This window comes from Melampsora larici-populina (genome assembly GCF_000204055.1).
Source record: "Melampsora larici-populina 98AG31 unplaced genomic scaffold MELLAscaffold_28, whole genome shotgun sequence".
NCBI lineage: Eukaryota > Fungi > Basidiomycota > Pucciniomycetes > Pucciniales > Melampsoraceae > Melampsora > Melampsora laricis-populina.
Window position 1 is genome coordinate 523,842 of NW_006768792.1, and position 18,295 is coordinate 542,136.

The window sequence follows — 18,295 nt, forward strand, 5'->3', positions numbered from 1 at the left end:
TCAACTCGGATAAATGGAAACGGGTGGGCTGTTGGTTACTTATCAGAAGTCCCCCCGCCCGAGTGGTCGAGGGAGGGACTTACAGCTAATGTCATGTTTTTATACTCACAACAGCAAGATTTTTGGTCTTTTTTTGTTTTTGCCCATTATGAGGGTCACAGACCTCATCAAATCTTGCTTCCTTCGGCAAGGATCTTCATTTGCACCTTGTACATGTCCTCGTGTGTTTTTTAGTATACATTGTATTGATTGAGCCCACTCAAAAGAGTTGTAAAAAGTGTTACAAGCTGGAGCACCAAATTTGATACAGGACCACTAAAGTGTGCTGTAAACACGGTGTCCAAGAATCCCAATAGCATCAAATCTATCCACAATGAAGATCTGAAACAATGCCCGACCACAGCGCAGAACAGCGCAGAGTGTGCAAATCCTGTGCTGTGCCATAAAAGTGAGAATCACCCATCCCACTGTCCTGTGCCGAGCGCAGTGAAGAAAATTTTAGATTCCCCAGCGGTGCGGATTTGCACAGTACAGCGCAGTGAGAGCACAGTTCACTGTGGGCATGGGTTCATTTTTTTCAAGATGTTAGGCAGCAGGATCAATTTCGCGCATTAAGCAACAATGCAATAGAAAAGGTGTTGTAAACAAAGGCAAATGGGAATTAATAGACATCACACACAAAAAATAGAGATTGTAGTATAAACAATATAAGACCGATAAATAAAAGAAAAAGAAATTTTACAATCAAGTATAAGAGCTTAAACCAGATCATCACATGGGTACAAATTGCTATTGAGGGGTTTTCTTCTTAATCTTACCCTTGATAAGCTTTTCAACTGCAGCAATTGCTTCTCCAATTTCACCGCTTGGGACAAAGTGCTGCTTGAGCCATTGGCATACTCCAACAGCCCTCTCGATTGTCCTAGAAGCCAGTCCACCGCGATTGTTAGTAGCCACATTTGCTGCAGTGGAAAATGTCCTCTCTACAGAGCACGATGATCCCACACAGCAAAGATAATCTCGAGCTAATTTAGCAATCCGAGGGAATTTCTTCTCATGAACCTGTGTGAGTAGATGAAATCATGAGTTGTGAAGACCAATATCAATTTCAAGGAAATGAATACATACACGCCACCATTCAAGGATATCAACATTACATCCATATCTTCCAGAAAGGTACTGTTCCAATTCTTCATCGCTTGAAAGATCCTTACTTGAATCCTCAGCAAAAACGTTGATTTCTTCGAAGGGATTGACTTTTTTTTGTTCCTTGGGAGGTGCCTGAGGAGAAGGTGTACTCGAGATATTGGGTTGAGTTTTGTTGTTTTCCGAATAAACAGTCTGTCCATTCTTACACTTCCTTAGGTTAGACTCTTGTTATGTTTCTACTAGATATGTCTAGTAGAAACCTAAATTATTTTGTCTTAATGGTTACCCATTCTTCTTAATGGATTAACCATTCTATGGTAGTCACGCTTATTTTAGTTTATGCGTGACAAGTTATGGATTCAATTACTAATCATTATAAAAGTTTATATAAACAATATCCTACTAAGTGTTTACTAAGTGTACGCGCGTAAAGGTTTACGCGTGTTTGGGTGGGGGGTCTTTCACACCTTTTCGTGGTAAACTTGTGATCTCTGAATAGTTGAGTTACGGAACTAGTTGAGGGATCCAAGATTACGACGCCAGGGTATGAAAGTCCCAACACCTAGATGAGACTAAACGGAAGATGGGAAGAGCGGAGTGGTGGGGTTAGTGACAAACCCCTAACTCGGCTTTATCATAAGCCAGAGCCTGCGCTAACCCACACTTACGATCAAGCCGTTTGCCCATCATCAGCATTGTTCAACATTTGGATTATGGATGTCGTGGTAGACACATCTTCTTGGGTATAATCCCTCAAGTAGAGCTTGTAGCAATTCGATGTCCATCTACCTAGAGTTTTGATATCCTCGTGTGGCACTCCGAGGGCGGCTCTCAATGACGCTCCACCTACTCGGAAGGAGTGGCCGGAGATCGTGTCCCAACCATGAGATCTCCATATCTGTCGGCATCGTGCAACAACCGAGGATCTTGTCAGATTGACTCGTGTGCCGCTCTCGTCTTGATACCCGAACAGTGATTCAGACGGAGACGTTGATCCTGATACGCGTCTGATTACTGCCCTTACTGGACACAAGCAATTAGGTTGTGCATTCAGTAGGATTTGTTGTTGTTCTCCTGGCCGCGCCGTTTTCGCTCCACGAACGATTAGAATAATGTGAGATAGGTCTCCCACTGGCCTAATGGCATCGCTGCACAGAATTGAGTTAATCCATGTCGGGGGGTCTGACGCGCTGGTGTAAGTTAGTTCGGCGAGCCTGGCCATCCCCCAGAAGGCTACGATGGCACAGTCGAGGATCGCGTTGTCTTTAGGAGAAGATTTATCGACACCGTGATAGAGGGCTAGTAGGTGATGTAACATAACGGGAGGTTTTGTTGGTCTCTGAGGTGCCATTGCATCTGAGAGTTCTGAAGCTCTTAGAATGATTTTGACGGTGTTCTTCGTCGAGTGGGGGTATTCTTGATTATGAAACAATTGCCAAGCTTGTAGAGCGAAGAGGTATTTGGCTAGAGTTTTTGAAGAGATGTCGGTATCTGACTCTTTAAGTTCGGTTCTTCCTACAGAGATGCAGAAGTCGTAGATGTCTTCCGATGTCGCTGGTAGCTCGAATTCTGATTGTCTCTCTTCTTTGTAGAATCTTAGAAAACGTTTCACTGCACTGTTATAGCTAAGCAGAGTATTCATTCTCCATCCGTTTATCAAGTGAGACTGTAGAGTAGACATCCCTGGGCTGTTAGTACCTGATAGGAAGGATTGAAGTCGATGTACGTTTGAGTTATTCATAGTTGATTGTAAGAAATATGCTATGATTTGTTACGAGGGGGGAGGATCTTGGTATCTGGGTCCGATACTTAACGAGTCTATAGAGAACTCAGTATCATCTCACTAGCTCAGTGATTTGTTTCAAATAACAAATTAACTGGATTTCGTCATATCTATCGGTCGTTGCTAGTTACAATTCTGTATAATCAAATTACTTCTTCGAATTTGTCATTCAATAGGTTGTTCTGACGGTTTGATTTCTGAAAATTGGAAATCATGTCCTTTTACGATCTGTTTGTCAACTCACTCTTCTTCCTTTTGAAGCTATGCCAACCAAAAGAGAGGAGGGTACCCTCGCGGGTTCTTAGTCAGTTCAGTGGTTAAACTGGAACATCTGTCAATGTTCATAGACTTACGGGGTGATTTCTAGAACATTCACTAAATCTAGAGGTAGGGTGAAGACGGATCTATCCTTTTCTTCATGTTCCGTAGGTACTCCTCTCGATAATTCATCCGCGTCGTTATTCTTAGAGGTAACACGTAATGGGTTCACATCGAGTTGAGAGTCTACAAGGAGGTGTTGGATAATTTTCCATTCATCATTCACGCTTCTATCCCGTGATTTTCTTTTCCTTAGAGTGTCTTCGCATGTTGTGTTGTCTGTCCAGACATTCAGGAATTGTCCTTTGTGTCTATTCATCGCATTTAACATGAGAATTCCTAGACGTATAGCTACGGTTTCCAACCATGCAATACCTCTTTTCACGGGTCCTGACGATTCCCAACCTTCTCTTAGCTTGAATTGACACCACTTATGTCCAATTATGACTCCTATTCCAAAGGATGTTGAAGCATCCCCCACCCAACCTATCTCTTTCGGTTTTGACAAGGGGATTAATCGCATATTTTTGAAGGTTTTAAGAGTTTCGGTCCAGTGACTCAAGTCTTCTTTCACATCAACTGGTATGTGTTGTCTAGCAAACTTGTGTACCCATGAGCATTTCCATCGATGTAAGCTATTCAAGTAGCACCTCAGTTGAGGGAGTAGGTAGGAGACATGAGTAAGTCTTCCTGTTAAGACTTCTACCTGATCTAATGAGAATGTTCCTTCTGTCAAGAATTCGAGTATTTGCTGTTTCCGTTGTTCGAGTTTCTCTTCTGGGAGTCTAACGGTTTTCTCTACTCCATTCCAGATGAAACCTATGAACTTCTGTTCATGGGCGAAGTTTGAGCATTTCTTCTTATTTGTCAGCACCCCCAACTCTTGTGATCGAGTTACCACATCATCCATGTTTGTTGATGATAAGAGCCGCTTGACGAATAGATTGTTGTCCACCCATCGAAAGATGGTGAAGACGTCAAATTCATTTATCATGATGTGTTTCCATGCATCAGCTGGGCGTCCGAATGATCCGCAGCCTGCGACTCCTCCGAAGGTTATTCGTGTATCAAGGTAGATTCGATCCTCTAGATCCAGAACTAGCAGATAAGGCCATTGGGACATTTTGGTTGGGATCTGGCGATAAGCCTTTTCCCAGTCAAATATAGCTAATAACCAACATTCATTTGAAGATCGAAAAAATTCTGCTACTGTCTTGAAATCGTCCCAAGTCGTTTTAAACTTCTTAGGGTCCACGAATGAATTCACAGAAGGTGTTTCCTTCTTGTTCTTGGGAAACGATAAATCGTTTATCGGTCTTAACGATCCATCGTTATTCACTACTGCGCCCATCGGGCTCGTTCTGAAGAATGGGAAGATTGATGCTAGTTGTTCTCGTGTAAAAGGTCCTATTAATCTTCCTGCTTGTATTTCGTCATCCATTGACTTTTTGATTTTCTCTGCTGCTAGGACTGCTGATGAATGATTTGGCGGTGTGAAGTAAGGTAGTTTGTCTCCGGTTATTGGATCGTCTAGAGTGTGTTGCGGTATACCTTGGTCGAAACCGTCTTGGAAACCGTCTAGTACGTCTTGGTATTCCGGTAGCAGTTTCGCACTTTTCAAGGCCTTCTCCCATGCCGGAATTTTCATTTCGCATTTTATGTTCTTTGGCCAATTCGGTGGTTTCTTTCCGTTGGCTTTTTCTTCACTTTCTGACATTTGTTGCATTTCTTGGTTCTCATGTTGTTCGTTTTGCAATTCTTCATCACATGATATTGACCACACCGCTCTTTTCGTCCCTTTTTCGAACTTCCTTGTCATTGTTGGGACTCGCATCTGATCAGTTTTTGGAACCGTACTACTTCTGTTCTCCAATTTGAAGTAAAACAAAAGGCAAAACATTTCAAACATAAGTAAAATTGTTCATTCAAATTTCAGGTTTTGTTCAACTCGCTCTACAAATTAAATTTGTAATCAAGAAAACTCTACATGATTTAGGTCTTTGATTGACAGTATGACAACATTTTTAATGAGAGTATTGAAATTGAACACATATTATGAATCTATCTTAAACGAGTGATGATAGTGTTATACAAATAAAAAGATGGTTCGGAAAGAGCAATTCATGGGGAAAATCTGAGTGAAACCTACACGTTTCCTCCACTTTGATTCTGTTTCGCTGCTGCTTTCTTAGCTGCATAGTTCGGATCGAAATTTCTTCCATTGTAACCTCCTCTACCTCTTGATCCTATACCATTATGATCTGATCTATGATTAGGTCTTCTGTTTGAGTTATTTGAAGTGTTGTTATGACTAGAGTTGTTGTCTCGTGAATTTGAGTTATTGTTTTCAAATGAGTGATGACTGTTCTGGTGAGAGTTATTGTTGTTACTAGTACTTGTTCTAGGTAATCCAGTTGTCCAATCATAACCATATTTAACTCCACCTTTCGCATACGGATTGTCATCGAATGATTCTTCGTTTAACCTGCGAGTCTTGGCAAAACATATAGCAGCTATGTTTTCGCGTCTTTGGGAGATGTCTGGAGGTGCGTTCGTGCCATTGTGCGTTACACAAAATGCGAAAGCGTTTAGACGGATCTTGATGTCATACCTGAAAGCAGTCATCCAATTGTCTCGTTCGTGATAGAATTCGACATTCGCTTGGTGAGTTTCTGCCCAGTTCGCAAACGTTTTGAACTTGTATACGTCTCTTAGAACAGATACAAAATTCCGATAGTTCGTATTCCAGGCTGCATAAGACTGAGTCATTTCATGAGGATAAGGATAACCGGTGTAAGTCGTTATATCTTTGTTAATATTGTCGGTTTTTACTCTCTTCTCTACATGATAGCTGTTCGCTAACTCTTGCCATTGTTTGTTGAAAATTGTTAATGGAATTGGGCCTTTCAACTCTCTCAAGTTCCTATCGAAGTATGGTGTGAAACCAATGTCGGTGTGAGTCGTAATGGCTCCAGGAATGAACGATAAACCTCCTTCTTCAACTATCTCCGCATCTTCTTTTGTCATTGATGAGGACGTTTCAACTGGTTTGTTCGACTTCTTTTCGTTCGATTCTCGTGATGGTGTTGGTTCTTCTTTAGACTTCTTCTTTGAAGTTAGTTGAGCGTGTAATTTGAAGTAACTCGAAGCTCCATCGATGTCTCCTATGGATGCTAACTCTAGAGCTTTGTTCCACACCGCTTTCCCATCATTGAGATCGAGATCATCGGGTTCATCTGTTGTCAAATCTAAAGATTTCCACCTGATTGATTAGATTTCTTTCTTTCATTATAGAGTGTATATTTACTCTACGTACCATAAGTGTTATGATTTGCTTCATTTCCATCATTGGTTAATTCGTCTTGTTTGTTCGAAGATGGTGTGAGTTTTGCTTCAATCAATCATCAATGTTAGATTTCTTTACGTTCTCTTTTCCCTATCGTATTTGGGTAAAAAGGAAAAACTCTCACCATTTGTTGCGTTAGTTGGTTTGCTTGCCAGTAATGACATGTAATCCGAACCGAATTTCGCATTTGTGCCTCCTTCGGGTCGCTTCCCCTTGGTGGTTCCTTTGCTCGAGCTTGGTGTGTTAGCTGTAGCTGGTGTCTTTCTCTTAGAAGATGATTGATCTTGAACCATTTCAGTGTTCGAGGTGGTACTATTCTTTGTTGACTGTTGTTCATCGTTATGTTGTATAGTGTCATTCACTGATTTGTTATTCGATTCGTCTACAGTTTTCGATTGCTCGGTTTGAGTTGTAGTTGCTAAATTTCATTCAAATGATTATTTTATAGATTAGTTATTGTTTGTCTTTCTATTCTTTTAGACTTAATCGAATTTGCATACCATCATTCTGGCTTTGCTGGGTTTCGTCTTTGGAATTATTGCTGTTTCCAGTTAGCATAGTAGCTATTAATCCACTTTCTTCTGTCGCTAGGTTGTTGTTGCCTATTTGGCTATTGCCTTCGGCTTGACCTTTGCTATTTACAGCGGTGGTCTTCTTGCTTCTGGTTGACTTGTCAGTAGACATGTTTCTTATGCAAGATTATTTAGCGATTAATCTAAGAATAGTTATGAGCTTATTCTAGTGGTCTGAAGAGAAAGGATGATAAGGTAGTTGTTTGGATTGTTGTTGTAGTTATTTTTAAATGGATTATTTGTCTTGGATTTCTTTGATTTATTAGAAAGAATAAAAAATAGGGACTGGTTAGGAAGAGTCTAAACGAGACTTATGATAGATAATAAGTGAAAAGGAATCTGTAAGGGAAATGAATAAGAGCAAGGAAAGAGGGAAAGAGCGGCTCTGCAGGGAGCCTGCCTACCTCAATCTTATATGAACTAACAGTTCTTCGCAGCATCCCGGAAAACCTCTGGGATTACTAAGACCTTGATTAGGAATGACGTATTGATCTTTCATCTAGACGAAAGAGTAAAGGTCTAGGTCAAAAGGTGGAATGCTGCGACGCTTCCTGAGATCCTTTTGGCAGTACGTGCACATGGACCGTGTGCTTCTCTCCTTGCGTGCCTCATACGAGTGCACTTCAGAATAACTGTTTCGCAGAAAATACATAGTCGGGATAGTGTTTTTCAAAAAACTGCATTCAAGACTTGGGATTCAGAATGGTTGCAAGTATGATTGGTTCACAATGAAGAGCTTCCAGTTGATATTGTCGAAGTTGTTCAATCATGGTGTCAAGCATTACAACTAGAGAGGCCTGATTGGTACCTTTCTTCAATTTTGTAAGCATCCTTATGATTGTTGAGTACTGGAACAGAACCGAAGCAGCAGTTGGTCCATTGGACCAACACGTGAAGCGCTCCGCTGCGCACCGCTTTTGGCCGGTTTTTTTGCAGCGGGACGCTGTCCCGCTACATGTTGAACCCGCCGTCGCCCCGCTGCATGTTCAGACCCGATACATGACTGGCAAAGCGGTGCGCTTGTTGGACTCGCTCTCGCCCCGCTTTGATCTTTTTGAAGCCAAGCAAGCGGGCCGAGGCGAAGGGTACAGCGGTTTGAAGAAACCTTGTCCTGCATTTTTTGTTGAGTTGGGGGGCCAATCTTGGTGGTCAAGATAATCCAAAGGGTTACTCAGCACCACACAGTGAATCAAGGACACTTGTGAGTTCAAATCTGATTCACAGCCGTCTGATCAAGACTCTTAACATCTGATTGTTCTAGTCTGATGACAAATTGAGGTTCTTTGCTAAGGCTGTACAGATAAGCATTTGAACTATTTCTACATCCACTTCGATCGATCATGGTAAAAAGATCAGTTGCATATGTATCATTGCTTATAGAAACTTGTTTGTCTTTACTAAGTCCAAAAATTGGCTCAAATTAGTTCAGTATTGGTATTTCTTTGCTAAAGTAAGATGGTACACAAATTGTTTGAACAAGCAAGCTGTCTACAAGTGAGGTGTTTATTGATGATTTGAACTCTTTAAGATCAAGAATCAGATTTATTGATGTGCTTTTCCAGAAGAACTTCTTGAGAAGCTAAACTAAGATGCTACAAAAAAATGGTCAAACAAGGTTTCCTCCAAGTGACCTGCTTATTGAGAACTTGAAGTCTTCAAGATTGGGAATGATATTTCTTGAAATTGATTGTTTGATTTTGATGACATTTCTTGATTTGCATTTCTGTGAGTAAGAGGTTGGTATTCAGTAGATTGGTTTGTTGGAGTGAACCAATGATGATGAGATTGATCGATTTTTCGACTTTAATTGATCACTTGATTTTGAATGCTTCATATGTTACTCTGAAAGGTATGATGCGATGACCGGAGGGATTTCAGGAAAGGATTGGGGTGGATTGGGTTAGTTTGGCCTCTGAAGAGAAGATCAAGGGTTGAAAAGAACTTACCAGATATGATTTAGGTCATCGAAAAGTGCTGGGGCATTGATAATTGTTTTTTGTCAAGGACTTGGCTTGTTGAAAAATGGAGGTTATGGTACGTTGCAGAGGTAGGAAGGGTATTTGCTGTACTTGTTTTTGTCTGATGTATCCATGTTGGTTCGCAGGTGTCCAATCTCGATATGAGAGCTCTATGAGAGTGTTGGCTGTCAATACTTGCAAAATCCGCTACATGCCGCTCTGAGTAAGGGCTGCGGGGCGTAAATGTAAATCGCCCCGCCAATTTAACAACCCGCTACAACCTCAATGTTAGGGGTTGAGCGATGGCGGGACGCTTTGAGCCGCTACAAAAAAATCCCTGAGCGATAGCGGGGCGACCCGCCCCGCCAGCGCCCCGCTGCCGCTTTTTGCAGCGGATTGCTTCAGGTGTTGATTGGACTCCATCACCTTGGTTGATAGTAGGAATACCTGGATTCAAACTGTCAGTAGGCTTTATCATGATATTTATGGAAGCCAATCAATAATAATGAAAATTGATCGATAATGTTGAAAATCAAAGAAGAAACTGACCTCAAGAACTTCATTCAGAGCTTTGATTGCTCTCCACTCATCTGGGGATATATTAATACCCTCGTAGTATCCTTCTTGATCCACATTGAGCATAAAGTTGATCACCTGAGACAAAGCGATGTGTAATCAGATTTTGGGGATTTTGAATTGAAAGAAAGACTGACTCACAGCTTTTGCTCCACAGCATCAAGATTGGGCATCATACCAAATGTTCCATCGTTGTCCATGGGCTCCAATGAGTCCTCTTCCTTTGTAACCCAGCTGGGTAGCCAATGACTTGAAGTGGTTGATGCGAGGTGCACTTGAGGTAATAAGCTTGTTGACTCTTCTCATCTGTTTGAAAACGATTGGTCAGATTGTGTAGTGAGACACTGTTGAAAAGGAAATCTACACACCTTCTCAAGCGCAAAAACCAATAAACCAGTATCTTTTTGAGGAGATTTGTACTGATCACTATTGTCCTCAACTTCAGAGTCATCACTGATATTCAAGCCAGGAGCAGGGTTGGATTCAATCGGAGCATCTTCACAGTCGCTGTCGTCTTGATTGAGGGAATCCTTGTCTTTGGGTACGCTTTCGTCACTGGGGGTTGTATTAGGGCAAAGAGCACTGTCTGGAATCAATAGACGAAGGCGTTTACCAGCTGGTGCTGAAGGTTTACAACGACCTGAATCCTTGAAGCCGATTGATTGAAACCCTGATTTGACGGTCAGGGCTAATTTGTGACAATAACATCTGATTTGATTGCTTGACGAATTCCAATATACCGGATCGTCAGCACTTTTGAACATGTTCTCAAGGTCTTTAGCCAGAACTGGATTTGAAGAGCCCAAATCTGTTGTCTGTACAACCATGTGTAGTAATAAGATATTCAAAGAATGTCAGCCACACCTTGTTCAAAAACAAGAAAGAAAGTTGAATGTAATTCAAACTTATCTTTTTATGCAGTCCGTGTCTAATGAGGAACTTGCCAACTGGTCTTGCAAGAAGATAACCGTAATGGTTCCATGCAACCAGTTTCAAAGTTAGATGAACAACATGAAATGGAACACTTTCATTGGGATCAAGTCCTTTTGAGGCTAGCACAAGGGTTGAGCAGAACTTGAAGCAAGGTGTTTCATTATTTAATTAGAATGTGTTCATCAACATATACATATTGCTTTGTACAAGTCTAAAAGGAGTTCTAGACGTGGTCTTAAGGGGCACAGTGATGCACAGTGACCCTGAAAACTCTGTACCTGCACTGTGCCATGACGCAGTGTCCAGAAACTCAAGATCCCCTGTGGTGCGGGAAGCACAGGGGTGTTTTTGTCAAAATAAAATGCGCTGTGGCTCAGCGCAGGCGCAGAGTGCGGCTCGCAGTCTGCGCTGCGGGCTGGATGTTGTCTGAAACCAGGACCAGGAGACGCACACACTACAAGAAACATAACATTTTCTGGGCAGAAAATTAAATTATCTGTATACAAAAATCTGGAAAGGTCAGAAACAGAGCAAAAAATATGAAAAAATATGCATCCTGTTCCTTGGTTTGAGATCTCCAATCTGCATATTTTTCCGTATTTTTAGGGTTCATATTGGTCAGTGTACTAACAATAAACCCTCATAATCATCAGATTACCACCTGTAACAGATGCTGGAATTTGGCTGAGCAGTGCTGAGAGAAAATTTTGATTACTACAAAACCCCATAACTTTGTCAATTATGACTCAAAACACTCGATTTTGAGTGCATTGGAAAGCTGGTATTTGCCTTAAGGTAGCTCATAAATGGAGCAAATACGTGGCGGGCCTTCAAAGAAAGATATCCCCAATGAAATTGAATTTCACATATCATCAAATAGAATGTCAGTCATTTGGATTACACATTGTGTGTCGCAATGAGAGTTGTAGTTCAGGAATTCAGCTTTCTAATGCACCTCAAATCAAGTGTTTTGAGCCAGAATTGACAAAGTTATGGGGTTTTATAGTAATCAAAACTTTCTCTCAGCACTGATCAGCCAAATTTCATCATCCGTTACAGGTGGTAATCTGATGATTATGAGGGTGTATTGTTAGTACACTCACCAATATGAACCCTAAAAATACGGAAAAATATGCAGATTGGAGATCTCAAACCAAGGAACAGGATGCATATTTTTCATATTTTTCGCTCTGATTCTGACCTTTCCAGATTTTTGTATACAAATAATTTAATTTTCTGACCAGAAAATGTTATGTTTCTTGTAGTGACAAGATGTCAAGGAAGCTCGGTGCTGTTGGATGTAAGATTCTGTGAGGTTTGGAGCCCTCAAAATGGCCAAAAACGGAAAAATGGCCAAAATTCTTGCTGTTGTGACTATACAAACAGGACATTAGCCGTAAGTCCCTCCCTCGACTACTCGGACGGGGGGACTTCTGATAAGTTTAGCTGTTGGTGGGTTCTTCAAAACTTCAACCGGATAACATCACATTTTAAGTTTGTAATGTGAATATTCTCAGATGACAGTCAACTCAGTCAACTGTGACATGCTTATGTTGTACAGCTAGTAGGAGAACATGGCAGCTTCCAGCCAAAAGAGTCATTGAGGGATCAAGTCCAAAAGGGTTAAAACTCAAAAAAATCTATTTTGTAGGTCAGCTTTATTTGTGGCTACCGTGAGCACAGTGACATTTTGCTACTTGCTGGCAGGCCAGTGATTATGTCCAGCTCATGCCAATCTCAATTCAACCTCAAAACAATGTCAGTTCAATCTCAATTCAATCTCAATCCAACCTCAATTTTTGTCCTGGAGGAGCAGACAAACAGTCTTCCAAAATGAACTGAAATAAAGTTTAGTTTATGTGCACACATGAAGGTGTCAGAATATCTGGAAGGCTTGAGTGATTTTTGGAAAAAATACCATTATTATGGCCAAATATCCTTCTTAGTCCCTTCCAAAGACTTCTCCTGCAACCAGAAGCGACAGCTCTTGATTATATATTGTAATGGTATGATACTTGTTTGGGAAGGGGTTAATTTATATACTCAGAGATTCAAATATAATATTAAATGAATGAAAATATTAGAAGGAAAAAGAATGGGTTATGAAGTGGTTGTTTTCTGGTTTGTGATGTTAATAAATCAATCTATTATGTATTGCAATCTTTCATTTGACTTTATACTATTTCATTCACTTCATATTGTTTACCATGTTGGGTTTTTCATTGTATTTAGAGAAAAGATTTTTATATACTCATTGTTTTTTTGGTCCTTTGTTTGTAGAGTGCTTGCTCACTTTTTTGGGAGGAAAATAGGTTTTTTTGAACTGTGAAAGAAATTATAAAAGGGCAGTCCTGAGATCAGCATAACTCTGAAATACCAAACCATCAACATACATATGAGCTGATAATACTGCATTTTGCCTTTGAAGAGTTCTCTAAAAGTTCCTGATGCAACCCAATAGTCCAGATCCCGAGGGCAGGGCTGCCAGGTTGCGACTTGGAGGGGTGTATACATACTAAGCTACACCGGCGTTGTAGTATTTAAAGCTCAACAAGAGCTTTACAACACCTAAGAAGGGATAATCTACTACGTGTAATATAGTAGAAGTTGCCTAAAGACTGCCTTCTTCAAAGAAACCAGCACAAGGGCACTTGCTGACCACTTTGTGATAACAGAGAAATAGATAAGGCACCAGGGAAATAAAGCAATACTGTTGTTAAGTATTATTCCCAGATTTTAAGCGCAAAAAAAGTCACACACTATGTTTATTACTAGCAATACTGTTGTAAGTATTATTACCAATTAGACTTGTAGTCTTTAACACACGTAAATAAATTTCTCCTTGCTTTGAAGGGGCGGATTTAAGTGATCTTAGTACAAATATAGTAAATAAATGATGATTTATAACACTACAACAAAGGTATAAGATGCAGAAAAGGGCGCTACAATCCCAAATTCATCAAGGAGTACTTATATCCAAATGTAACAATCTTTACAACAGTCAACAGCCTCAAAAACCAATCAAATCCGCCTAAATAACCCTAAAAACCATGTAATGACGCAATGTAATGATCTTGTTACTAATGTATGATGTAATTTTCACAGCCAAAAGTGATCAATGACGCAATGATGTAATGTACAGCACTTCTTAAGATGAATACAGGTGATTTTTTCCTTGTAAACTAGCTGAAACCCAATTTTTGAGATTACGATTTTTTTCAGATGTGCTCCAATTTTTGATTACTAAAGTGGATCTTGTAGCCCACGTGTTACTGATCATTTCTGACACCTATAAGACCTATTTCTGATGAGTGATGAGTAAGATATTGAGTTGTGAAGTTAAGGTTTTTGGTGTTACATGTGTCTTGTGACTGTAAATTCGAGATTCACACCAATTTTTTATTTCCCTTATAACTTTTTACATACACCTCCGTTACTAATGATTTAAAGGTTGTACATTATGTAATCCACTCTTCTGCGTTGAATGAGCCATCTACCAACTTATTCTGACGTCATTTGACATATGTAATTAGCTGAAAACCTCCATTTTCGCCGATTTTCACCTGTTTTCTTCACTTTTCACAGCTGCTACTCTCTTTTCCTTGCTCATGTAATATGACATCATCTTCTATAACCTTAAAAATCCCGGAAAATCCTCTTGGCAACCTTAATTTCTACTACTACCACCATTACATATGTAAACTACACGCCTAACCCTTGTTTACCAACTTCGAAAAAGTACCTTTCTGCTAATAACTTCTGTTTCCCCTTATCAACCTTGAATATTAAAATTGTTCCTGTATAATAAACTGTTGTTCTTTCATATTCTAACCTTATAAAACCCATAACTTAATTATAAATAAGCTAAAAACCATTTTCCAACTTTTACACCTATATTTTCGAATTTTTCTTATCTTTTCTTTTTCTGTCTTTTTGTAATAACTTTGTAAGTAAACTATGTTGATCTTAATAATATTTTTTGAACTAAGATGACATAATAATGATCCAATAAGTATACATAAGCCTCTAAGAGCTTCAATTGATCTGAAAACCTGAATTTCGAATTCTCTGCTATATTGAAGTTTGCTAATAAACTGGTAAAGTAAAGATGATTAATTTTTTTGCTTAATGTCATAAATAGATCACCACAGCGTGTAAATCCATCTCAAGGACCAAAGTCTCAACAATCAAACGATTGCAAGACTCTACGACTCAACAACTCAACTCAAACAGAACAAAACAGATTACATACTCTCAACAGTGGACTCTTTTTCTCAAGATAAATCAACTAATCAAATGAATAAATCACAATCAATCCTGCACCCTTCAAGGAAATATTGAATACTACATTCACTGGTGGGAAAATTGAATTCAGCTTGGATAGAAAAATTAGAGCAATGTCAAGACAGTCAACCTGATCAAGCAAAACCCAAATGAAGTCTCATGTTGTTTCCACTTTCAATTGGCATTGATCAAAAGGTCAACTTGATCTGCCTTGAAGGGGCCAATGCATATGATGATTGTGACTCATCAATCTTTGAGTAAAGATCATAGACAGAAATGGATGGCTTTGACTTCTCATAAGTGTAATTAGGTTGTAAATTTCGCATTTGATGGACTTGATAGTGAATCAAATCACCTTATGAGATTTTGGTCAAGAACTTGTGTACCGCTTCCCAACCCATACCCTTTCCACTCCTTTTGAAACACCAAACTCAAACTATCATAATTCATTATATCCCTTGTGATATGTATATATCTGATCCCATAATTGGGTTTATATTTATTTGCTTGTTATTTTCTTTTCAGAAAAAACTGGACGCAATTAAATTTACTCCTGAAGTTTTGATCACTGTGAAACAAAGAAATCAAAATGATTATTGAACTTTTTTGTGAAATTCTAGGCAATTGCTTCATGATGTAATTGAAGTCTGTTGAATCTTGTGCTATACCAATGTTTGTAAAAGACAATTTTTTTCATATTGGCAATGAGTGCAACTTCAAGAAACAAAACAATGAAGTTGGAGCAAATAGATGAGATAGAAATGGAGAGAGAGATACCCTTCCACAATCCATCTTATAAGTCCAAGTAAGTGATGAACTACTAACACATGAAATTTATAATGTGTATATATTGTTTTGAATCATCACCTTGACCTTCATCATCATATTGTTTTATCAGGTCTATCATATCATTATTTCACCTATGATGCACAACACTCCAATAAGTGAAGTGTTACACATTGAAAAAATTGTGAACTTACTCAGCCTTGCAACATCTTTTTTGGTCTTGATGTGAATGAAAGGTACAAGGAGACATATAATTACAGAAGTAGTATTATGTGGGCTTGAATGGGAAAACTATTGGTAAAGGAGAGAAGAATATAAGTACAGAGACCGCCCTCAGGGTGAAACTGAAAGAAAAATGTGCAACCTGAAATGAAGTGCCTCACTTGGTTATCATTATGAATGATCAAGGCTTGAGGGGGTCAGATAGGGTTAATTTTGAGGGTCTGAGCGTGAATAAATGAAGGTGGCTACAGAGAGGTTGATAGAGATGAAAATTTGCACTGTTCTAAGAGGGGTAAATAGCTACAAGTCTGACTTCATAGGCCCAAGCCTTCAGTGAAGTTGTTTGTGTTTTAAGGGGGAGCAGGAGCAGAACATGCAGTGTTTTATGGTCGGAGTGTAGATGTGAGGGTGACAGAGCTGAGCTACAAGAATATTGAATACAGATGGAAGATGTGCATTTCAAAGTGACAAAATAAACCCTCAAACACTGGAACTCATAGTCACAAAACTTCAATGAGATAGTGGGTGTTTTATGGCAGAGCGGGTACCAAACATCATATTTTGAGGGTTTGAGCATGAATATAAAGGTGATTGAGTGGTTGTATGAAGAAGTGGTGATATGAAACTATATGAACCCACCAGAAGATTTTGGAGGATCAATTTTCAACTTCAGCTGTACTACTGAACTAGCTCCAGGTGGATCTGCAGCCCATGCATATCCCCCACTCAAACTGATCTTGAGGTCAATTTGATATTGAATCGAGACTGTTTTGAGATTGTTTTGAGGGTGTTTTGAGGTGAATTGTGTAAGAATTCGAGATTCTGCGGAGACACTAAGATCTACGAAATGAAAAGCAACCTTTATAACGGTGCAAAGACGAGAGTTCTAAACTCTTTAGACGAACCTGACGAGGGCGCGAGGAGGATTAAAAGTAAAGAAGACTTCAAAATCTATTTCCTCAATGGTATATCACACACACATAAAAATAACTACTAACCTTTATAAAGGTGCAAAGACAAGTTTAGCTTTGTGTTGACAAGACACAAGCTAACAACAAAAACAAGAGTTCTAAACTCTTTAGACAAACCTGACAAGGGCGCGAGGAGGATTAAAAGTAAAGAAGACTAAGGCCGTATAAAGAGAGAAAGAGTAGAAGAGAAAAAGAGTATATAGAAAAGAAAGATCTAAGTTCAGTAATGATTATTTAGATAAGAGAAAGTGAACTTTTGTAATACGACTCTCACCTTCAAAATCTATTTCCTCGATGGGGAAAAAGATTCGAAAGGGAGAGAGGAGGGGTTGATAAGTGAAAAACAATCAAGAACAAAATTTGAACAATGATAACATAAAACAACAAATAAAGCATCTTTTAAACAGAACACTTTTAATCTAACCAAAAGCGGACAATCTTCCTTGATCCTCCTCCTGATTTTAAACAATGATGAGTCTTCACACCCTCCGCACGTTTCCTTCTGACCGGATTTGTCTAAGTCAACTACAGCCTTAATAGACTTGAAACAGTTCAAGAGAATGATATTCTGCAACAAATCGTACTCACTGGCCTGCCAGTGAGTAGTAAAATGTCACTGCGGAGAGAGCTGTCACCACAGCCTCTCTACACTACTGACCTGGCCCTTCCATCAAAGCACAGATTTGACGTTGTGGTGATCTATTTATGATATTAAGCAAGAAAATTAATCATCTTTACTTTACCAATTTATTAGCAAACTTCAATGTAGCAGAAAATTCGAAAATGGAGGTTTTTGATCAATTGAAGCTCTTGTAGGCTTATGTATTGGTCATTAGGTCAATATTACATCATTTTATTTCACATTATATATTAAGATCATTATAGTTTACTTACAAAGTTATTACAAAAAGAAAGAAAGAAAAACATAAGAAAAATTCGAAAATAGAGGTATACAGGTTGGAAAATGGTTTTTAGCTTACTTATAATTAAGTTATGGGTTTTATAAGGTTAGAATATGAAAGAACAACAGTTTATTATACAGGAACAATTTTAATCTTCAAGGTTGATAAGGGGAAATAAGAGTTATTAGGGAAAAGGCACTTTTTTGAAGTTGGTAAACAAGAGGTACACGTGTAGTTTAGTTGTGTAATGGTGGTAGTGATGGAATTTAAGGTTGCCAAGAGGATTTTCCGGGATTTTTAAGGATATAGAAGATGATGTCATATTACATGAGCAAGGAAAAGAGAGTAGCAGCTGTGAAAAGTGAAGAAAATGGGTAAAATACGTGGAAAATGGAGGTTTTCAGCTAATTACATATGTCAAATGACGTCAGATAAAGTTGGTAGATGGCTCATTCAACGCAGAATGGTGGATTACATAATTTACAACCTTTAAAT

General features: G+C 39.2%; 1 protein-coding gene across 1 annotated transcript; it reads right to left on the minus strand.

The window, feature by feature from the left end:
- Positions 1-5,395: 5,395 nt before the first annotated feature.
- MELLADRAFT_108265 (uncharacterized protein) lies at positions 5,396-7,280 on the minus strand (the record flags this gene model as incomplete). Its single annotated transcript, XM_007412065.1, has 4 exons — positions 5,396-6,498; positions 6,567-6,641; positions 6,721-7,014; positions 7,097-7,280. 4 exons carry the CDS (start codon positions 7,278-7,280, stop codon positions 5,396-5,398), a joined length of 1,656 nt encoding a protein of 551 aa, XP_007412127.1.
- Positions 7,281-18,295: the final 11,015 nt, after the last annotated feature.